The 23,556-nt window shown below is 42.3% G+C and overlaps 1 protein-coding gene across 1 annotated transcript in view; it reads right to left on the bottom strand.

Moving 5' to 3' along the window:
* Nucleotides 1-23,556, bottom strand: part of LOC115775917 (complement C5-like) — a 118,730-nt gene that overhangs the window by 76,294 nt on the left and 18,880 nt on the right. Inside the window, exons 11-23 of the mRNA XM_030723436.1 lie at nucleotides 17,968-18,156; nucleotides 16,858-17,061; nucleotides 16,566-16,778; nucleotides 14,718-14,867; nucleotides 14,370-14,496; nucleotides 14,209-14,274; nucleotides 11,262-11,480; nucleotides 10,798-10,882; nucleotides 9,397-9,479; nucleotides 9,144-9,283; nucleotides 8,726-8,959; nucleotides 8,265-8,325; nucleotides 1,210-1,260 (exon numbers count right to left, since the gene is read on the bottom strand). Of these exons, the coding sequence (XP_030579296.1) occupies nucleotides 1,210-1,260; nucleotides 8,265-8,325; nucleotides 8,726-8,959; nucleotides 9,144-9,283; nucleotides 9,397-9,479; nucleotides 10,798-10,882; nucleotides 11,262-11,480; nucleotides 14,209-14,274; nucleotides 14,370-14,496; nucleotides 14,718-14,867; nucleotides 16,566-16,778; nucleotides 16,858-17,061; nucleotides 17,968-18,156 (1,822 nt within the window). The remainder of the gene's footprint in view (nucleotides 1-1,209; nucleotides 1,261-8,264; nucleotides 8,326-8,725; nucleotides 8,960-9,143; nucleotides 9,284-9,396; nucleotides 9,480-10,797; nucleotides 10,883-11,261; nucleotides 11,481-14,208; nucleotides 14,275-14,369; nucleotides 14,497-14,717; nucleotides 14,868-16,565; nucleotides 16,779-16,857; nucleotides 17,062-17,967; nucleotides 18,157-23,556) is intronic.

Below are 23,556 nucleotides of genomic sequence, written 5' to 3'. Positions count from 1 at the left end.
ACTGCTCTCTCCACTGCACTGGCCTCAGAGGCCTGCTCCAAGCTCTGCAGACTGCTGCAACACAAGAGCCTTCTGAAGGTTCCTGCCTAACTGAGTCCCCACAACTCAACAAGTTTCATTAGCAACACCAGGTAACTTCACCTGGAGCGCAGGAGAAAGTTAGCACAGAGTGCTAACTCTCGAAGAAGGACAAAGGAAGCCATGCTTTTCCTCAGCAAAATCTGAACTTGGCCACGTGGCTTCTTAGCTCAGATCACCAGAATCCTTCTGTGACAAACAGGAGCACAAACTTAGGGGCAAGAGAGGGTATAAGGCTCAACAAAACACCTCTTAGTTCCATCGCATCCAAATAAAATCCCAGAACTTTACTGTGCGTTCTTAGATGGTCTTAGTCCAACAAAGCGCACAGCAGCCACATTATTGGTCAGATAATTACATTAAAGAGGCTCCAAAAGGCTCAAACAGCACAAATACACACACACAAGTGGAAATTAGCTACAGAGACCGAAGCAGTTTCTGTATCAGGCTGTAAATCTATTTATTTCTGCTTTAAATTCTAACATGGGAGTCTATGGGGACTGACTCACTGTGGTGCCTCTGCTGGCTATCAGAGGAACTGCAGCTGTGGAGCTTCAGGGTTCGCTTTGTGTTTCAGTGCTTGAGGCTGAGAGTCTTTGATGTTTACCTACCAGGTGCTGGGCTCTCGCTTCCTCCACATGCTGTAGCTCGAGTCTCCAAGTCTAAATGAACTGATGCTGACCAGGCCTACAGACACACGCACACACAGACACACAGACACACAGACACACACACACAGTGAATTATCGGTTAATCCTTCATGCTACTATCAGGGCCTCTTCAGTGCCTTACCCTCCCTGATCTTCTGCTTCATGTTAGCTGCACTCTTCTGGATGTCTTCTCCCAGCACATTCCAGCTCCCTGATGACTCCAGGTACTGATACAGCTGGATGAGGGGGAGGAGGCCACCAAGCTCCACCTCCGCTGAGCCAGACGGCAGGTTGATGAGCTGCTGGAAACCTTCAGGGTTGTGCGCCATCGTCAGGACTTCACCCAGAACCTCACCTGGTACACAGAACAAACACATCCAGATGACTTTAGATGTTGCTTTGAGATGCAGCTCTGCAACAAAACATGCTTTCCCCTCCTTACCATTGATAGTCAGCATTCTCTCCACATTGGTGTTGGGAACGATGTTGACTGGCACTTGGTTCTTCAGCTCCACTGTTCTCTTCTCTGAGCCTACAGCATGATAAGACACACAGGACAGACTGCCACAGGGTTCCCATTAATGTAAAAACGCATAGATGTAAGTATTATTAAATTCCCCCCAAAATATGTTGTGCTCACATTTTGCAACGTAGGACTGAAACATAGAGTACTTATTTTAATGTTAAAAATATTTTTTTCTAGCTATGAAAAGAACATCAAGCTTGGACAAGGGGGTGTGCCATCAATGCATCAGCATGAGCTGCAAAATATGAAGATAACCCCATTCTCACCAAGTTTCAATAACCTCTCCCCAGCAGCCCCTCGGTCACCAATGCCGGTGTGCACAGACATAGAGCAGGATGCACTAAGCCCAGTGTCCGGACTAGTTGGAACATGGGGAAACATGGCTGCTCGTATGAGACAGAGAAGCCGGACGAAGTAACTGGGACTCAACAAATTCCTCTGAATGAATAGAAAAGGTAAGAAGCTGGGAACGTGTGCAGAGAAGTTAAATGGCCCATTTAAGATCGCAGTGACTGATCAGAAATCCTCAACTTGTACTTTGTTTTTATTTGTCAGAATTTGATGACTCCGTCAGGGCTGCCATTTGTCACCGATTCTGTTCATAATTTTTATGGACAGAATTTCTAGGTGTAGCCAGGTGGCAGAAGGCTTCTTCCTCGGTGGCCTCAGAGTCTTATCTCTGCTCTTTGCAGATGATGCGGTCCTGTTGGCTTCATCAGGGGGTGGCCTCCAGCTCGCAGTGGAATAGTTCGCAGCCGAGTGTGAAGTGGCCAGTGTGAGAATCAGCACCTCTAAGTCTGAGGCCATGGTCCTCAGCCGGAAAAGGGTGGAGTGCCCTCTCCGGCTCAGGAACGAGTTCTTGCCCCAAGTGGAGGAGTTCAAGTATCTCGGGATCTTGTTCACGAGTGATGGGAAAAGGGAACGGGAGATCGACAGGCGGATTGGGGCTGCTTGTGCAGTGATGCGGGCGCTGCACCGGTCTGTCGTGGTGAAGAGGGAGCTTAGTGTAAAAGCGAAGCTCTCGATTTCCCGGTCGATCTACGTTCCTACCTATGGTCACGAGCTTTGGGTAGTGACCTAAAGAATAAGATCGTTAATACAAGCGGCAGAAATGAGTTTCCTTCGAAGGGTGGCTGGCCTCTCCCTTAGAGATAAGATGAGGAGTCCAGGAGGGGCTCAGAGTAGAGCCGCTGCTCCTCCACGTCAAAAGGAACCAGTTGAGGTGGCTCGGGCATCTGATTAGGATGCCTCCTGGCCGCCTCTTGAGTGAGGTGTTCCGGGCATGTCCCACCGGGAAGAGGCCCCGTGGTAGACCCAGGACACGCTGGAGAGATTATATCTCTTGGCTGGCCTGGGAACGCCTTGGGGTCCCTCCAGATGAGCTGGAGGAGGTGGCTGGGGAGAGGGAAGCCTGGGCTTCTCTGCTTAGGCTCCTGCCCCCGCGACCCGGCCCCGGATAAGCGGAAGAGAATGGATGGATGGATGGAGTTTGATGACTGGGTTAGACGTCTGCATTTTACTGTGTACCTAAAATGCGAAAGAGTACTACAGCCTATGGATTTTGCTGATTCCTGCCCCAAGCTGAGAGTTGATCCTATCACAATCCAGGCACTCTTCAGCGGGGTTAGCAAAAGTAAATCTACTGACAGTATTTCTGCTTTTACTTTAAAAATTTTTGCTGAAGAGCTCACTCCGGTCTGGTGCCCTATTTTTCAGCAATCACTCGATCAACAGACTAGTGCTGTAGTCAAGACCACCTAACCTGAGACCGAGACAAGACCAAGACCAGAGTGTATCGAGACCGAGACAAGACCAAGACTTTTAGGGTTCAAGACCAGTCGAGACCAAGACCGAAGGAGGGCGAGACCGAGACAAGACCAAGACCAGTGCCTGACGCTACATGACCCAATAAAATGTGAAACATAATTAAATCACTCCTCAGATTGATCTGAAAGATCCACATTCCCATAAAATCATACTGATATTAAACACTCACAGCTCAAATAAATATAACCATCTTTATTTAATAATCCTGGGTGGCTTCCATCATTTATCACAGAATGTAAAACAATAATTCATAGTTCATCACAATAGTCTTAACTTTTCTCTACCTTTCATAAACAATACATAAAGTTATGTTGTTTTTAAACCAACAATCTTTGTAAAAAATGGGTGCTTTTTCAAAACCACATAGCTAAATGTGTAAAACTGAAAAAATGGCAAACACTCATCGACAGTAAGAACTAAAGCCTTTAATCTTATACAGATTAAAGCTGCAGTATGTAATTTTTATAAAAAATTTGGTTTTTACATATTTGTTAAAACCTTCACCATGTCACGACAGTATGAGACCGATAATCTGCGAAAAAATGGAGCTCCTTCACCTCCTCCCTGAACCTCTCCCAGTCAAAAACAACCATTCAGAGCCAGGAGGAGGGTCTTAGCACTGTCAATCACTCCTCGTGTATGCTGCTCAGTGTAGTTGTGTGCAATACTTCAAGATTTGGTATGGATCCTATGCCAAGTAAACACAGGGCCATTATCACCGATACTGATACCGATACTTTTTAATAATTATGAAGAATTTCCATGAAGTTTAACTGGTTTGAGATTTTTTCCTTTGGATCATTAATTAGTTAAAACCCAGGATAGAATTGGGCAAAGTTTATATGTAAGTAGAAAATACTTTATCAAAATAAAAGTTATTGTTCTGAAACAATAGAACATTAACAAAACAATTTTCCCCATACATTGATGTCTGGATTTTTTTTTTCATAAATTAAGTGTACAAAATCATCACTCAAGAACAAATGCAAACTTTTTTTCCAGGTAGATCGTTCAGAAAGTATAATAAAAAAATGTAATAAAAAATGTCCCTTCATTCACTAATTTTCTACAAATTTAAACTTAAATTTGCTTTAAATGTTTCATAGCAAATTCCTTTTTTTTTTCCCAAATAAAATATGTTATGTGTCACATGACAGTATAACAAACCACTGTGGGGAGGGGAGAGCAAAGTGTGCCTGCTCTGTGCTGTGGCAGGAGCGACACTTAAGACAGTCAGCTCGCATCTTTGATGAAACCGCAGCACTGCATACAGGAGAGATATCGATCTCATTACACTGATATTGATCAATACCAATACCAATGTTGGCATCCATATTATCGATATTAGGATTGATCTGCCCACCACTAGCTCAATGTACTAATGGCGGAGAAACAACTTACTTACTTCTCTGCTGTTACCATTGGTAGTGTCCACGGTAACTTCCGGGTTCTAGCAAGAAATATTTCTCACCCCAGCGCTAACGCTAATGCTAATTAGTAAGCTAATGCTAACCGCTAATTTCTCGAGGTGCATGTCAGGTTTGGTTCAGAGAGGATTTTCAGTTATACACAAAGGATCAATGCAGAACTCTAAATCAGGCCTTATTAGATCGATAGAGTGATAATTTTTGCATATAATCCAGAAGAGTTACATTTATATATCAAGCATTTAATGTGTCCCAGAGTGCCATTTCCTTCCACTGTGTTTGCAGAAATCACATAAAAAGCATACACAACAAAAACATAATCCAGACTCCTCAGCTGCTAAAAGCATTTCCTACATTTGAATATCAGCCACCATGTTGTGAGCATAAACTATCACGTTTTTAATGCAACAATAGGAAGTGACATCATCTTGCTGGGAACTGTAGTTATTTTATTCTTGAAGGCCTCTCATAGCTCTACTGGTGCTGAAAACTAATCTTTGACTATGGCTTTCTAAATACAAGTAGGGCTGCAACTATCAATTATTTTAGTAATCAAGTATTCAATTGACTACTCCGTCAATTAATCAAGTAATTGGATAAGAAATAATTTTTCATTTTAACAATTCATCAGCATATTTTAACTTCCGTACTGCAGATGTTTCTCTGTGTGAAACAAACAGGGTGGATGGAGCAGCTACTGAAGGAATTTAAATAATAAGAGTGTATGCTGCTGCTTAAGCCTTTAGGTTTCTGCGTGTTCATTTATCGAACAGGAATTACACAAAACAGAATAAGGAGTCCAATTATTAAATTTAATAAAGCCATTTCAAACAGTTTACAGATTAATCTGGTTCAGAATTGTTGGAGCTGCCTAATGCAGTCAGTCGGTGCAGCTTCACACGAGTCTGACACCGCTCTCTATCTTAGTTCAACTTTTATACACAGACCTGACACAGTTACACAATTATTGAAATATGCAAGCATGTAGCATGCTTATCAGTTCCTTCTTCTGTGCCCTTCACTGTTGCTTGTTAACAGCCTCATCTGGATCCTTTAGACACAAAACATCAGACCAAAACACACATTCTTTTCCAGTAAATCACTGGCATGTGATTTTGCTGTTTCTCTGCTATGCAGTCTTATTTCTGTCTGCTGTACAGTGTTATTTCAACACCTTCACCTTGTTGTGAAGATTAATTCTGCAACATGCTACTTGATGCTATATTTCTATTTAAATTGTTATATTTATGGTATGTCTCGTGTGCGCCCTTTAAGAGGCAGAGGAGCGCAATCTTTGTTGGATTTGAATCAGTACGTTTGCATCCAATAAAAGCAAAGATGTTAACAAATAAATTGGACAGTATTCTGGCAATTTAGTGATATTTCCAGAGCTGTGGTCGTGACTGGTCTTGAAATAAAATCCCGAGTCCGAGTCCATGACAAGACCGAGACCATCAATAAGCGGTCTCAAGACTGGTCTCGAGACCAAGACCGATCTCGAGTACTACAACACTACAACAGACTGTCCCTTCTCTTTGAAAAAGGTTGATTATTATCTCGATTCCCAAGAAACCAAATCAATCTGATAATAATGACTACAGGCCAGTGGCTCTTACATCATTAGTAATGAAGTGCTTACAGAAATATGTGATGTCCCTCTTGAAATCTGAGATAAATCCTGGTCTTGATCCTCTCCAGTTCGCCACAGATGATGCCATTAACGGCATCACACACCTAACACTTAAACACCTTGAAAACCCAAAGGTGTATGCCCATCTTTTGTTTATAGATTTTAGCTCTGCTTTTAATACCCTACAGCCTCATTTACTCATTAAAAAACTACAGCAGATGAACCTGAATCCTTTTCTTATTAAATGGTTTTACTCTTTTTTTAACAAATAGGACACAACTTCTCAGAATTAACACCACTCTATCAGAGCCAAGGTCTATCAGCATTGGGGTTCCCCAAGGCTGTGTCACCTCCCCTGTCCTCTTCACCATTTATACAAACGACTGTACCAGCAGCTGCCCGGGGAATTATATTTCTAAATTCTCCGATGATACTGCTATCCTTGGCTAGCTGTATGCAGATATGGACCCCATACCATATTTTAATGTGGTTAAGTTCCTTGTTCAATGGTGTGATGACCACCACCTCATTATCAGTGCCAGGAAAACAGAAGAAATGCTGATTGACCCCAAGTCCTTAAGTAAATAAACCAGGTCTGTTCTTATAGATATCCAGGTGTTTACCTGGATAACCTATTCAAGTGGGAAATTCATGTTAACAAGTTGTGCTGTCGTCTGCAACAGAGATTATGTTTCTTACGCAGACTAAGAGTCTTTGGGGTGAATCAGAAACTTATGTTTTTATTCTATCAGGCCGTAAGCACCATCAGATTTGGTATGTCAGTGTGGTATGACAATCTCTCCATGCAATTAAAAACCAAACTCAACCGTATGGTACAAACTGCAATGAAAGTGATAGGTAAGAGTGATATCTCCTCCTTGCAGTCCATTTATGAAGAGTCTGTGCTCAGACTTGCTCAGAGGGTATTGTCCGACCCCGCGCACATCCTCAATCCGCGATACGAACTGTTACCATCTGGCAAACGGTTTAGAACCTGTAGACTTAACAGATTTAAAAACTCATTTGTTCCAACATCAATTAGCTTATTAAATAAAGTAGGTATATAGTTTTTGTCATGCTCTGATGCTCTAGCTAAGTGAGTTGTTGGCTCGCTCACTGTAGGAATGTATGTGGGAATGCAACATGTACAATATGTGTTCTATTGTTTAAATGTTTCTGATTGTTTTTATTGAATTAATTTTTTTTTTTTTTGGGGGGGGGGGGCTTATTTATGCATTTTTAACATGAATTTTATTGCTATACTGTATTATTGTGGTAGCAGCTTGTTTGTGTACGATGTCCAAGACAAATTTCCCTGTGGGGACAATAAAGTATATTTGAATTGAATAAATCATGTTGACTGCACTCTATTTACCAATATAGGCAAAGATATTACACATAAAAGCACATGGAAATATTGGAATCACTTTATGGCAGACAATCACTTTTTGGCACAACACCAGCAACACCCCCGCTGCCTCAATAAGAAAATGACAACCACAATGACAACCACAGAGCGAGTCAGCCGTGTTTAAGGGCAGCATTTCCTCTACTACATACTGTCCGACCAACTTCTTCAGCCCCCCCACTTACTGGTTTTGTACTGAAGTCCAGCTTTTGTTATTTGGGTGTTTTGGGGTTTGCTCTCAGCAGAGACGGACGCATATTTCTTCTCTCCCTAACCCTTCCTTATCTACCCTGTTTTGCTGCTTAAGAGCCTCTCTCTCTTGGGACTGTGAGCCACTCCCCAAGTAGAAAAGGAAGCAGGTCTCCCTGGTTGGACAGTAGGTAACAGGGTGCAGACCACTACCTGTGGAGGTGTACAGCACGTAGGTGCTGTGAAGTCTACAACAACTAAACCCAGTGAGTGGCAGGCTGGCTTACAGCCCACCAAGAAATGAGAAGCTGGCTTTAGTATTAAAACTTTTCATTTTTCTTGGATTTATCAGGTAATAGATGTACTTTTCTTTCTTTCTTTTCTAAAGTATAGCCATTCAAACTTAAAAAAAATAAGAAGTAAAAATTTAAGAAGGAAGGAAGTTTGATTTCAGAGGCCAGCGGGAACCCCGCTGACATTAGCCAGCACTTCAGGTGGAGCAGAGCTGCACAGATCAGCGCCTACGTACCATACACCCCCTGTGGGTCGAGTCTTCCTCCAGAACTCACCTCCCGTCTCACTCCTTCAGGCTGGAAACACAACCAACATGAGCATCATTAGTTACTGTCAGCAGAGCCCAGAGTCGGCGCTCAAGAGCCTCCGAGAGGGTGGAGAAAACTGTTGGCAGCAGGTGGACAGCGGGAACGGACACCGTGGATGTTTGTGTCGTGATTTTGGTTTTCTGATTATTAACATCCCTGTTGTTGTTCATTTTCATAATCCTGACACAATCCTGCATTAAATTCATTTATAAATAACCAAAACTCACAAATGCAGGTGGCTGTAGCTGGAGTCCCTGAACTGTAAATCTGGACCGTGTTTGTGCTGTTGGAGCCTTTTGCAGCATTTTTAATGCAGTTTTCTGACCAATAGTCTTTAACAGGTAAACCTGATGTGTGGTTCTTTTTTTTTCTCTGCGCAGGTACGTACCACCACTCGTAGCTTCTTCTCCAGGATGTCTGCAGTTCTGTACCGTGTTTTCACGGTGAAGGTCAGGGTGTGCTCTCCAGGCTCCAGGCCCAGCAGCTTGAAGGCCACTGATGCCACCTCTCTCCCAGGCAGGATGCTCCAGGTGCACGCTGTAGAGTGAAACCCTGGCTCCTGAGCCACAGGCTCAGACTTGAGCAGGCAGATGGCCGGGCCGACCTTCAGTGTCACACAGTACTGAGGGCGAGGATAGACAGAATTAAGATTCTTCATCACTGAAACGACATCTACTCCAACCAGATTATTTTATTTGTCCTAACAGACCAAGAAGGTGCAAGTTCCCTCTACCAACATGGCACCCCGCATTCATGCATGGCAGAGGATCATGGGATATGCATTTGGGTGTGGGTGTGATGGGTACCCTGATCCTGTCGTACTGCTGGTTGTACACGGAGCCTGTCAGCTCCAGCTGCTCTCCTCTGACCACCTGATAAGGCAGCGGGATGTCCACGCTGACCGGCAGATTGACCGACACCTGGACGGGATCTGCAACGCACATACCTGCCGGACAATCAGGAACCATTCAGTACAACTTTATTTATTACAGCTGCAGTGTGGAAGACTGAAGAGCAAAAATACAAGATGTTAAATGTCAGTAAATAAAAGAAACTCACCATTCTGGAACATGCCGACGGCCTTTATCTGCCAGGTGGTGAGAGAGTCCGGTAGAGGCCTGCTGACCAACAGCTGCCCTGAACTAAGGACATGAAATACAAAAACAGGAACTTAGAGTCACCACACTCCATACTGAGGAGAGAGGAGCTAATTCTGATCCCTAACCATCACCAGGTGTGGCACTGGAGCATTTTTCTTTTTTTTTTTGTGATTGGAAAGTTTACCTCAACTAATGTGGGAAAAATCAGGAAATATGTTTGTTTTTTTAAAGTTAAGGGTACAATCATGTTATGGGACCATGTGTAAAACTTTAATTAAAGGAAATTCATTAATAATGTAACCATTTAAACTCTGTCTTATTTTCCAGACATGGATTAGGCCCAAAAATCTATTTTCAGTGGAGATCTTTAGTGAAATTTTATTTTTAGCCTTGAACTAAATTCGATCCATGTCTGAAAAACTGATTATTGACCCAGGTGGGTCAGACTCTTTACCTCTGGAGAACATGCACAGTAAAAGATTTTCGGGGAAGGTCTTGCTTGTTTAGGTGGATGATGCCAAATCACAGTCTGCAGAGTTTCTGCTGCCTGTAGCCAAACAAAGTCTCCTGACTGGCAACAGAGAAACTCCAAAATGGACAGTTTTGCTGTTTGAGACAGTTGTGTCCACTGTACATCCAGTATTACCACAGTAGATGAGTCAGGGATTAAAGCCAAAGCATAGCTCTGCATGACAGTACATGAATAAAATGTACACATCATTATGTGTCAGTTTGACTATATAGCATAATAAAATAAACGTTACACATTCTGAGAATGAACTTTTAAGGCTTTAGACAGCTGTTAACACTCACTTCCACAGTTTTTTCTACTCTTGGGTCTTTATGACATCATCAAGGAAATATATTGTTAAGTGGTCATCTCAGAAGCAACACCCATCTTTTGTTTAAATTTGTTTGTGGGGGGCAGCCAATCAAAAGACAGCTAGTTTAAGGTGGAGAGGAGTTAAAACAGCTTGTTTTAGACAGAGGTGGAGCTGAGGTGCTCTGCTGAGGGTCAGTGTCAGACAAAGAAGGATTATTTTGATAGAATTAATTGGTGAGTCTAAATTGCCCATAGGTGTGAATGGTTGTCTGTCTCTGTGTTAGCCCTGCGACAGGCTGGTGACCTGTACAGGGTGTACCCTGCCTTTTGCCCTATAACAGCTGGGACAGGCTCCAGCCCCCCGGTGGCCTTGCACAGGATAAGAGGATGGATGGATGGATGGATGGATGGATGGATGGATGGATGGATGGATGGATGGATGGATGGATGGATGGATGGAGTTGGAAATAAGCAGAGTAGGTCCATTTAATCAATTTGTTTAAATGAGGCTCCCGAGGTGTGTTTGCTTTGTGTCACCTGATGCGCTGCACCTCCCACATCCAGCTCTCGGGAAAGTAGCTCCGCACCAGGGAAGGAGCGAGGTCAAAGTCTGGACCCATGTCTGTACAACAACAACAGTGTGACAGTGATCTGCACTTCATTACCACAGCACTGGACTTAGCTACACTAACGCTGCAAAGATACAGTGAGAGGTAACTTACACCTCCTCTGATCTTCACCATAATAAATCCACTCAGACACAGTCAGATACAGCTGTCTGTATAATCCTGAGTGCAGCTCAATTACCTGCTAACAGGTAATTGAGCTGTTTAATGTCAACAGTCTGACTCTACAAATATAATGTAGATATGTGCTGAAGAAGTGGAGCATTACATTATAATAGTACATAAATGAGCTTCTATTCCCTTAATGATGTCACCTGTTGTCATGTTGGTGTTGTCAGAGCGTGATGCAGTAAACAAAGAAAAGTCCAGACTGACCGCTTCGTGCAATGACGCTCTCACGGCCCAAGCTGTTCAGCAGAGCCTCACAGCATTCTTGGAAGACCTGCTTGCAGCGATCTCTAAAACTCGGAGTGTTGTGGAAAATTTTGTTCTTGCGGACAAACGTCTCAGCTTCATCAAGGCAGGAAGTATAAGTTGGAGCACGCCTCATCCCATATTGACAGCACTGCTTGCCGGTTCTACCGTAACTCTCCGCTGGACAGACAGAACGACATCATTTCATTTACTTTACATCTACAATCATTACAAACAAAATACAGAAATCACACTGGTGAACATGTGTATGTGTGTGTGTGCGTGCGCGTGTGTGTGTGTGTGTAAACAGATAGTAAAGTTGTAAAACAGTGCTCAGACTCACAGTAATAAGCTGTAATTGTTTTGTAAACCTAACCATGAACAGTTTCTTGCTTGAAACTAGCAGAGGGGGATTCTTGGTTAATATTTTTGTGGTTTGGTTTCTTTTTTCTGTTTGAGTGCTATATCTGCTTCCAGTTTGGAGTTTGTGGTGCCTGCTCTGATTGCTTTTCTCTTCTAGTGTTTATGGGTTTTTTGAGCTTTGGTTCTTAGTTGGAGTTTTGTCTTCTGGTGCTTTCTGTTCCTTCAGTCTGTTCCTGCCTCCATCTCATCTCCATCCTCGTACCCTCTCTGCTACCATGTTTGATATGAATCCCATCTCTAGTTGTGTTTTGTTTATTATTTCCTGTTTTACTAATCGAGATATTCAACACATCCTTGTCAATGGCTGATATCCTGTTCTGTCTAAAGGCAGCACCATCATCCCAATACCCAAGAAAACAGCCACAAAAGACTATTGTCTGTAGTTATTAAGTGCTTAGAAAAGCTTGTTCTCCAGGACCTCAAAGCCCACCTCCCCCTGAACTTTGACCCACACCAGTCAGTCTTACAGGACAAATTGGTCCATGGAGGTCGCCAATGCCACTGCTCTCCACACAGCCCTGGAACACCTGGGAATCTACTTCAGGATGCTGTTTGTTGATTACAGCTTCACCCCTGACACCCTGGTGGAAAGGTTGGCTGACTTGGACCTACCCCACATCTGATCCTTCATCAGAGACTTCCTGACCAACCACAGGTTGTTAAGGTGGGTCAGCTCTGCTCCTCGATCCTGACTCCCCCCTAGTGATGCATGCTTAGCCCCCTCCTGTATGCCATTTACACGTACGACTGTGCCCCCATTCACTCATCGAACACTACTGACTAGTTCATCAATGACACCATGGTGGTCAGCCTGATCATGGGGGTGATTAAAACAGCCTACAGGGAGGAGATACAGGAGCTGGCAGGGTGGTGCATCAAAACCAATCTGGAGCTGAACACCACTAAGACCAAAGAGATTGTCAGGCTCGCTCCTCTTTCCATCAACAGAGTATTTGTGGAGAGAGTGGCCTCCTTCAGGCTCCTGAGGAAACATATCTCTGAGGACCCACACTGGTAAAAGAAGGCCCAGAAGGGACTCCACTTCCTGCGACTGCTGCGAAGGAACCACATGGAGGAGAAGCTGCAGGTGTTCTTCTACATTCATTCATTCATTCATCATCCTTCATCCTTCATAGAGCAATTGCTGATGTACTGTGTGACCCTCTGCAGAGGGTCACCAGGACTGCTGAAAAGATCATCGGCTGCCCTCTGCCCCTCCTGGTGTACGACAATGCCCGGCCTCATGTGGCCAGAGTATGCAGGCAGCTTGTGGAGGATGAAGGAATTGATACCACTGACTGGCCCCCCACACTCTCCTGAACTAAATCCAACAGAACACCTCTGGGACATTATATTTTGGTCCATCCAACACCTCAAGGCTGCACCTCAGACTGTCCAGGAGCTCAATGATGCCCTGGTCCATCTCATTAGGAGCCCCAACGTTAACAGGCATGCATACAAGCACGTGGGAGAAATACAAACGAGTACCATTTTGAGTTGCTGCAATAAAATTTCAGCTAAATGTTCCAGCCTAATGCATCATTTTTTTTCACTTTGATTTTCAAGGTGTCTTTGAATTCAGCCCCCTGTAGGTGTGGCATCCTTTCACTCCTAACACATTACCCAGTCCATGTCAGTAACAGGATTTTTTTCTTTTTAAATGTAGCTAATCCTGTGGACGTTTGTTAGATTTTGTGAGGTTTCAATTCAATTGTATTTTATTTAAATAGCACCAAATCACAACAAACAGTCACATCAGTGGCATTTCTGAGTAAATAATCAAACATGATTAATGTTGGTCAGCATCAAAAGGAAGGAGAAGCTGATCATAGAGGCATGTGATCAGCCTGTTATATATGAGCAAAGTCAGTAACATGGAAGCTGCTAACTGAAGCTCAGCTAGCTTAATTGGTGATGATTGATTATTGTTGCTATGACAAAGATTGCAAAGATACCCCCTCCAAACACAGGAATGGCTGCCATCAGGCACTGAAGCAACACTTCTGTGGGAATCCTGTCTTATTTGGCAGTGTTGCATCACAGTGAGTTTTCAAGCTGGCTCACAAGTTTGCACATCATCCCCGTGCTTCACTTTCTCGTGCTATCAAACCATGCTAGGTAACTTAAAGATGGTCACTAAGTGATGCCCAGTGTCTAATGATCGACATGGGATTGGTTAAATACTAAATGATTTTCTCTGTGGGAACATTTTAAATCCCTGAAATCTTACAATGTGACATCCAGGGATTGGGAGAGAGGCAGTGCTGGAGGAGGTTCACAGGGAGAGGGCCTCGAAGGCAAGATCAGCCTAATTTTAATCAGACACAGTTTTTGTCATTAATTCCCAGAAGTTTACAATCATACCTCACGTTTGAGGTATGATTGTAAACAACATGCATCAGCATGTAACAACATGCATCCACTTCCAGATGTACGATTCACAGGGGGAAACACCTGAGCGAGAAACATCGTGGTACGGTCTCACCTATCTGTTTTTTCTCCTCCTCAGTCAGGGCTCGTTTTGCACGCACGACGGCAGTACACAGCTGATCTGAAACACATTAACCGCAAACCGCAAGTGAGCCATGGAGCGTTTTAAGCTGCCACAGTGCCTTACTTCACTCATTTGTTTGCTGACTGACGTACTGCTGGTTGAGGGTGCGGCGTTGGCATTGGTGATGAAGGTGAGGCCGGCCAGTCGGAAAACATCTGCGCTGTCTTTACCGCCGCCTCCACCGCAGCCCAGGTCACTCTGCTCAATGTGACGAAAAACCTGCGGGCCACCGTACATCCTGTTAAATCTCAGCGTGTGGTAAATAACTCAGAGGGAGAAAATATCATTCAGGACAGTCTCTCAAAAGAAGAAAACGATGTCAAGACAAAATCTCTACAAATGACATGATCGTTTGTTGTTTCGTGCTCTAGGTGCATCTGTTTTTAAATGATGAAGCAAAGCAAATTTCCATGGATAAAATGGGATGGTTTCTGGGTTACCATGGAAACAGGGTCTTGGTAGTTGGGTCGTAGGGTAAAGATGGCGGAGTCGACAGCGGACAGAGCTACGAGGCCATCCGCACTGGCTCTGACATTCAGCTGGAGGTTTTCTTTAGGCTTGTACTGCACTTTATTCAAAGATAGGTCAGTCTAACACACACACACACACACACACACACACACACACACACAGTAAATTATCTGTTAATCCTTCATGCCTTCATGCATTAAACCGATATGAAAAAATATTTGTATTGATGACAGATATGCTGTAAAATTTACATTGGTTATTTTTATTTTCTTATATGATTTTGGTCCTTAAAACTAAGTACAAAAATAAAATATGTGTAGGAAAGGACAGTGATCTAAGAAAATACACAAAAATGTAAGCTACACACACCTGGAACTGGCTCATAGGAAAGAAAGAGTTATAGTATGTACCAGAGCAGAGGTGGCAAAAGTACAGTATATTCTGTACTTAAGCAGATGTACTGATACTTGTATTAAAAATACTCTGGTAAAAGGTTAAGTATTCAACTTCTTTATTCAAGTAAAAGTGTAAAAGTACAGGCTCTGAAATTTACTCAAAGTAAGAAAGTAAAAGTAGCTCTTTGGAGGACGTTTCTACCAGCTACTTTTGGGCAAAGCTAACTGACCCACGTGCTATATTAATGTAATAATAAAACAATATTATTACATGAGAATATAAACTTTATTTCAATCTAAATTCTAATTCTAATGAATGCATTCAGTTTGAACACTGTTATGTAGAACATTGAGCTGCCAGGCATCAACTAACAGCTAACACCTGGCTAAGGTGCAGTAAAGCCAGCTGTGTGGTCTCACCTGATTCTAATACGTCCTGTACTCAGCATTAGGGCTGCACCAATCCAACATATTCCAGTGATAAGTGATATGCTAGCTTTAGGTTGGCCATGTTGTTTAGTGTGGTTTTTGATTTCACTTTAATTCCAGTCATGCTGAGCTTCAGCTCTTCTTGTGTGTTTATATTTTGGTTACTGGTTCATTTTTATCTTAAGGTTTTCATTCTTGTGTGTTTTGACTTTACACACGTCCTAATGATATGTTTCAGTCTTTAGTAACATTATATTGTAGGCCTTGTCCTGCTTTCCTTCTTCTTCTTGTCTCCTCAGTGTCTCCCAGTCTGTGCTCCCTCTGTTCATTCATGTGTTTGAGTCTTCTGTATCCTGGTCCCTGACTTCTTCTTGTTTAATGTTGTCCTTCATGTTTTAGTATTAGTTGGTCATTTCCTGTTTTACTTTGAAGAGTAGTTTTCTGTGTCTCATTCTAGTTGTACTTCCTCCTTGTGATTGGCTGTTCATCCCTGATTATTTGCACCTGTCACTAATTGTGTCTTCCTGGACCTCATCTGTGTCTTGTTTCCCAGTTAGACTCCTCCCTTTGCTCTTTGTTTTGGCCTCTGCTCTGAGTTTTGCCCCTGGGTTACTTTGCACCCGTCTTTTTGGACTCCTGCTTCCTGCACTCTGGGTCCTCTTCACCTCCAAATATCAAGACAAACGAGTCAAACCTTTCATCCACGTGGGAAGACCCTTACACATTAGCATCAAACCAGTCAGGTACACAGGTCTTTAGAGCACTAACTTCATCTCACACCTAGTGCATCATCCCCACAGCACCTCTCCGCTCACCTGAACCATTTTCCCACAGTGTTGGGGTCTCTCATGTTTCTGATGTCATTATCTGTTGTCATTATTTCATGGCTAGGTCTGGTTTCAGGTATGTTTACCTTGCTAGACCCTCTGTTTGAACACAATACAATACAGCAAACTTTGGAACAGGGTCACAGGTTTCTTTATGTTGTTGTACCTGGAGTCCGTTGACACATTTGTCTTTGACATCCAGCCACACAGAGTCAGCCACCAGCTCAGACGTCCCTTCTCCAAACAGGATGTAGTAGACCAGCAGCCTGATGGACGGCACCATGTCAGAAGTCACATGAAAGTTCAATCTCTGTTTGTTATCAGCAGTGGAGAGGAACTTCTCACTGCCAAAGTGCACCACCTTCCCTTTAGAGATCACCTGAGGAAATGCAGCACGATGTCATGAGAAATAATACAAACAGGAGAAAGATCAGCATCAGGTGGCATCTTCTCCTCACCAGGTAACTGATGGCTCTGATGGGAATGTAGGACGGCGTGGCCGAGTACACGCTAAGACTTGCTAGTTGTCCCACCCGGAGGCCGGGGCCGGTCAGCGGGGTGTCAATGTAGAGATAACGCTGGTTTGGTGAGTAATAAGCTACTGACGTCAGACTGAGACTGCTCTGACTGGCTGCTGGGAGGGTGGAGTCCTCTGTCTGAAACTGTGTCAACAAAAACACAAAAGGTAAACAATGGCAAGTAAAGAAGTACACAAAGAAGACATGAAAACACCAAGAAAAGCAAGTAAACAAAGACAATTAAACAACTAAAAGCAAACAAGAAACAGAGGTAAACATAACAACTGAACAGACGTACGAAAAGGACAGGTAAAATAATTAAACAACACAGAATTAAACAAAAAGTTAGGAATAAGAAGAAATGTAAACTTGAGAATAAGAATACAAGAATAAGTAAACAATAAGAAATGAAGAAGAAGACAGCAACACAAAACAAGTAAAAAAAACATCATGCAATCAACAAATAAACAGCATCATCACAAGTAAACATCCAGTAAACAACTACATGTTAAAACACAAATAAACAAAAACAACTAGGCAGCAACACGAAGAAGAAGCCAAGCAAATAAGAAAACAAACAAACAATGCTACGTAAACAACATGTAAATAAGAAACTACAAGCAAACAACAAAATTCAAACAAACTTTGTGAGCAACATTTCATAATCAACCTAACATAAATAATGAGTAAACGTCGCACATGCAGAAAACGAGATCTGAGTAACACTTCCTTTCTTTTGTTGTTCTTATCCCGTTTTGGTCGTTGTTGTTGTTTCAGTTACTGTTTGGGGAGCTTTTCTTTGTTTCCTGTAATGTTTGTGTTAGACTGCCTCATGTTAAAAGAACAGTCAGTGCTATGGTCTCCTGGTTAACTGTGGTTGGAGATCCAACATAAACTGCACCACACAAGTTGTATTTTAACTAAATGAAGCAATGTTTACCTGTATTCTCCCAAGATATAAATGAATGCATACAAATACTGAGAGAAACAGAGAGAGAAAGAGAATGGTGAGTAACAGACTGATGCTGGTAAACCACCATTACCACCCACCATAAGAACAGCCCTGACTCCATCAGTAGGGATGTTACAGATGAAGTAAGCGAGGCCATCCGAGCTGCTGGTGGAGCTCTCGGTACAGGACATGTCCTCGGAGTCCCTCCCCTGTCTGAAGAGCTGTCGCTCCACAAGCCTGACTTGAATATTTCTCACTGGCTTGTCCAGGTGATCCTTCACCAACACCTGTAGAGACAAAGTGAAACTGCAAAATGGCCAAATTGCTTTAAAATCAAGTTTAATTAATTAACTGTATTCGTGTTAGTTGCAGCTGCCTATAACTCGCCAGATTTTACATGATTAAATTTCCTTATAATCCTATGGGTTCAAGGTGGGGTTGGGAATAGATCAGGGATCGGCTCTGAGCCTGTTCTTCTTTGCAGTGGTGATAGACAGGTTGACTGATGATGTTTACAGAGGACATTGTGAGCTGTAGTGAGACTAGGGAGCAAGTGGAAGATAGACTGGAGAAGCGGAGGTATGCTCTGGAGAGAAGAAGAATGAAAGTCAGAGGGAGACAGGTGGAAAGGTGAAGATGCAAAGAAGAGAAGTAGTAAAAGTAGATGAGTTTAAATACCTGGGGTCAACCATCCAAAGACAGGTGAAGAAGAGAGTGCAGGCAGTGGGTGGAGATGAGTGTCAGGGGCGATTTGTGACAGAAGGACAGGAATAAAAGTGAAAGGGAAAGTTTGCAAGATGGTAGTGAGACCTGCTATGATGTATGGTTTGGACATGGTGGCACTGACACAAAGACAGGAGGCCGAGCCGGAGATGCTGGGGTCTTCATTGGGAGTGAATAGGATGGAAAGGATTAATTCAGTTCAATTCAGTTTTTTTTACCAAATCACAACAAACAGTTGCCGCAAGCCGCTTTACATTTTAAGGTAAAGACCCTACAATAATACAGAGAAAACACATCAGTCAAAACGACCCCCTGTGAGCAGCACTAGGCGACAGTGGGAAGGAAAAACTCCCTTTTAACAGGAAGAAACCTCCAGCAGAACCAGGCTCAGGGAGGGGCAGTCATCTGCTGTGACTGGTTGGGCGGAGGGGAGAGAAAAGACATGCTGTGGAAGAGAGCCAGAGATTAATAACAATTAATGATTAAATGCAGACTGAAGTATAAACAGAGTGAAAAGAGGTGAATGAAGAAAAACTACTCATGGGCATCATGGGAACTAAACCGCAGCTTAAAACTATTGGAGTGTAAATAAGGGATGGTTCAGGGTCACCTGATCCAGCCCTAACTTTAAGCTTTATCATAAAGGAAAGTTTTAATCCTAATCTTAAAAATAGAGAGGGTCTGTATCCTGAATCCAAGCTGGGAGCTGGTTCCACAGAAAAGGGGCCTGAAAGCTGAAGGCTCTGCCTCCCATTCTACTTTTAAGTATCCTAGGAACCACAAGTAAGCCAGCAGTCTGAGAGCGAAGTGCTCTATTGGGTGGTACGGTACTATAATGTCTTTAAGATAAGATGGGGCCTGATTATTCAAGACCTTTACAGTACTGTTTCTGTACTGTGATGAATTCTGAAACCTGACTGAAACTCTTCAAATAAACCGTTCCTCTGCAGATGATCAGTTAGCTGTTTTACAACTACTCTTTCAAGGATTTTGGAGAGAAAAGAAAGGTTGGAGATTGGCCTATAATTACAGTGTATCACAAAAGTGAGTACACCCCTCACGTGTCTCCATATATTTAAGTATATCTTTTTCATGGGACAACACTGACAAAATGACACTTTGACACAATGAAAAGTAGTCTGTGTTAGGGTTTAATAGCGGTACCCGGGATTCCTGGGAAATGTGATCAGAACCATTTCCCGTTTCCCGGGAAACGTTAAGACGGGAAACCGGGAAAAAAAGTCGCGCACGTCGATTTGACTTTCAGAAAGAAAAGAAAGCTTCAGAATGTTACATTTAAGGAAATACAGAGAGAAGGGTTCGTTTAATGCGAAAAGCATTACTCTTTGGAGTTTCAGGTACATTCAGCCTCCGTTTAAGGCTTCAGCCTTCATCTCAAGCGTTTTAATAGAGGTATTACACAGTTGTACTTTTTTCCTCTTTAATTTGTTGAAATCGTAGGCAATGTGTTTAGCTTAAGGTATTTTGTATTATATAATTTTATATTATTATATATTACTATATTGCATTATATAGCCTATAAAATATGCCTGCCCTGAACAATAAAGAAATATCTGTTTAACTTCGAGTGTTTCTTTTCCTCGTTTGCAGCCGCTTACTAACAATCATGAATTAGGATACGGGCCTAATGTGTGAAGAAAGTATCATGAAATAGATTGCTTTAACATATTTCGCTTTTAAAATGGAGTTGAGTAAAATGTATATTTTTTAGGCTATAAGGATTGGCCAGTTTTTCAAAAGACGATTCACAGCGAACCTACTTTAACCCTCAGACACGGTGTTATAAATTTGCTGTTGCCAGAATGGCAATGACCAAGTCGTAGTGCATTACTCAAGGCCCTGTGTTATGTCATATTATAGTGTAGTACGGTAGTTAACTTTTCAATGACTATTACAGCGTTCCACTGGTGGAGATATATTGCAACAGATGTCCCCACGACAGCATGGCTGAGCCTTTATCAATGCTGTGGAGATGAACCGTATTGTTTTGCACCAGCAGTTGTAAAATATCTTGGTATAATTCCATGTACAATGCAGGAATATTCGAATTATATTTGTTAAGGGAGTGTTGAGGAACGATACAACACCGCATAGCTCGAGCACTCGAATGTCCAGATGTAGGTTTTATTGCATTAATCAAGCCGACGTTACCCCCTACTGGGCATAACAGGACATAGCTGGAAAGCTACCTCTACAGTATCAGAATAGGTTAAGCCCAACACAGGCTACAGAAGGCCTAATTAAAATTAAAAAAAAAAAAAAACCTTTTTCCCGGGATTCCCGGGAAATGGCTCGTCTTTTCCCGGGATTTGATTCATGTCATTTTCGGGAAAAATATTAAACCCTAGTCTGTGTGCAGCTTATATAACAGTCTTCATGTAGAGCAACAATTCGTCTTTTAAGATCCTCAGAGAGTTCTTTGCCATGTTGGAACTTTCAGTGACCAGTATGAGAGAGTGTGAGAGCTGTACTACAAAATTGAACACACCTGCTTCCTATGCACACCTGAGACCTAGTAACACTAATGAGTCACATGACATTTTTGAAGGGGAAATGACAAGCAGTGCTCAATTTGGACATTTACGGGTGTAGTCTCTTAGGGGTGTACTCATGTTTGTTGCCGCTGGTTTAGACATTAATGGCTGTATACAGAGTTATTTTGAGGAAAGAATACATTTACACTGTTATATAAGCTGCACACAGACTACTTTTCATTGTGTCATTTTGTCAGTGTTGTCCCATGAAAAGATATACTTAAATATCTGCAGAAATGTGAGGGGTATACTCACATTTGTGATACACAGCTGGGTCAGTGATGGCTTTTTAAGTAATGGTTTAATTATTGCCACCTTTAAAGCCTGTGGTATGTAGCCCATTAATAAAGAGAGATTGAGCATATTAAGATCGAAGCATCAATTAACGGTAGGACTTCTTTGAGCAGTCTAGTAGGAATGGGGTCTAATGGACATGTCGATGTTTGGAGGAAGTAACTATTGATGTTAACTCAGAAAGCTCAATCAGAGAGGGTCTAAATAAATATTAGCAGTATTGAAAGTAGCTGAATACAAAGATACATCTGTGAGATGGTTCTGAATATTTTTTCCTCTAACAGTTAAAATTTTATTTTAAGAAATTAAATTAAGAAATCTGTGACGTCATTACTAGTTGAAGTTAAAGTTTGAGCCTGTCACACTCTCCACACTAAAGGAGGTGATTCACAATATGAGACCTGTAAACTCTCCCACAGACTGTGTTCCCTCTCGCCTTTTTAAAGAGGCTTTTGATTCAGTGGGACCAACTATCCTCGCTCTGATTAACAGTGCGCTTGCATCTGGTTGTGTTCCAGCTGCCTTTAAACATGCAGTTGTACAGCCTCTAATCAAGAAGAAGAACCTTGACCCTGATGTTCTTTCAAATTACAGACCAATTTCTAAATTACCATTTTTATCCAAGGTTCTTGAAAAAGTTGTTTTTAAGCAACTTCAAGCATTTTTAAGTGGACATGGAATGTGGGAAAAGTTTCAGTCAGGTTTTAGAATGCGTCACAGCACAGAGACGGCTCTTTTAAGAGTTTTTAACGATCTGCTTTTAACTGTGGACTCTGGTAGTCCTGCAGTTTTAGTACTTCTAGACCTGTCAGCTGCCTTTGACACTGTGGACCACGAGATCCTTCTATCCCGACTAGAACATGAAACTGGCATTAAAGGCACGGTTCTGACTTGGTTCAGATCTTATCTTACTGATAGAAGTTTCTCTGTCCATCTAGGAGACTGTTTTTCTACCACAGCAAAGCTTTCTTGTGGAGTGCCTCAGGGGTCCATTCTGGGCCCAATTCTTTTCTCATTGTATATGTTGCCTCTAGGGTCGATTTTTAGGAAACATAATATTTGTTTCCACTGTTTTGCTGACGACATCCAGGTGTATATGCCCATCAAACTGAACAGCAGAGATCCATGGGAACCCCTGCTGAACTGTCTAAGTGACATCAAGTCCTGGATGAGAAACAATTTCCTAAATCTTAATGAAAGCAAAACCGAGGTCATATGCTTTGGTAAATTTGACCCCTCAAGCTACTCCTCTGGCACTCTGAGTCATTTGGCTCCTCACTGTCGTGATGCTGTGAAAAATCTGGGTGTCATTTTAGATAGTAGTTTTAAAATGGAGAAGCAAGTAAGTGCTGTTACCAAAATCAGTTTTTACCAACTCAGAGTCATTGCCAAGGTAAAACCTTATCTCCCGCAGCAGGACCTGGAAAAAGTTATTCATGCTTTTATTACTTCCCGCCTGGACTACTGTAATTCTCTGTACTTTGGCATAGATCAATCATCTGTGCGCCGCCTGCAGGTAGTCCAGAATGCGGCAGCTCGTCTTTTAACCAGTTTAAAAAAGCATGAACACATTACCCCAGTCCTGTCATCCCTTCACTGGCTCCCTGTCCGTTTTAGAATCGATTTTAAGATTTTATTGCTTACTTTTAAAGCCTTAAACGGACTGGCACCTTTGTATCTGTCTGAGCTGCTTCACTGTCACACCCCTGTAAGAGCTCTGAGGTCATCGAACCAGCTGCTCTTACAGAGGCCTAAAACTAGACTAAAACAGAGAGGTGATCGAGCTTTTGCAGCAGCAGCACCAAAGCTATGGAACGATCTACCTCTCCATATCCGCACAGCTCAGACGATACACACATTTAAATCTCTATTAAAAACACATTTCTTTTCCTTGGCATTTGGCTGCAGTGCTACCTCCTTTTAGATGATTGTTTTATGGTATTTTATGGTACTTGTTTTAAACGTTTTAATTTTTAATTTTCTTATGTTATTTATTGTTCTTAATGTTTTTATTTATTTATTTTTATTTTATTATTTTATTTATTTATTTATATATTTTTATTTTTATTTAGTATAGTCCTTGGGGTTACAGATCTTGTACAGCACTTTGGTCAA

Source organism: Archocentrus centrarchus, unplaced genomic scaffold (genome assembly GCF_007364275.1).
Source record: "Archocentrus centrarchus isolate MPI-CPG fArcCen1 unplaced genomic scaffold, fArcCen1 scaffold_26_ctg1, whole genome shotgun sequence".
NCBI lineage: Eukaryota > Metazoa > Chordata > Actinopteri > Cichliformes > Cichlidae > Archocentrus > Archocentrus centrarchus.
The sequence above is the reverse complement of the archived record's forward strand: the minus strand, read 5'-3'. Positions and strand labels throughout refer to the sequence as shown.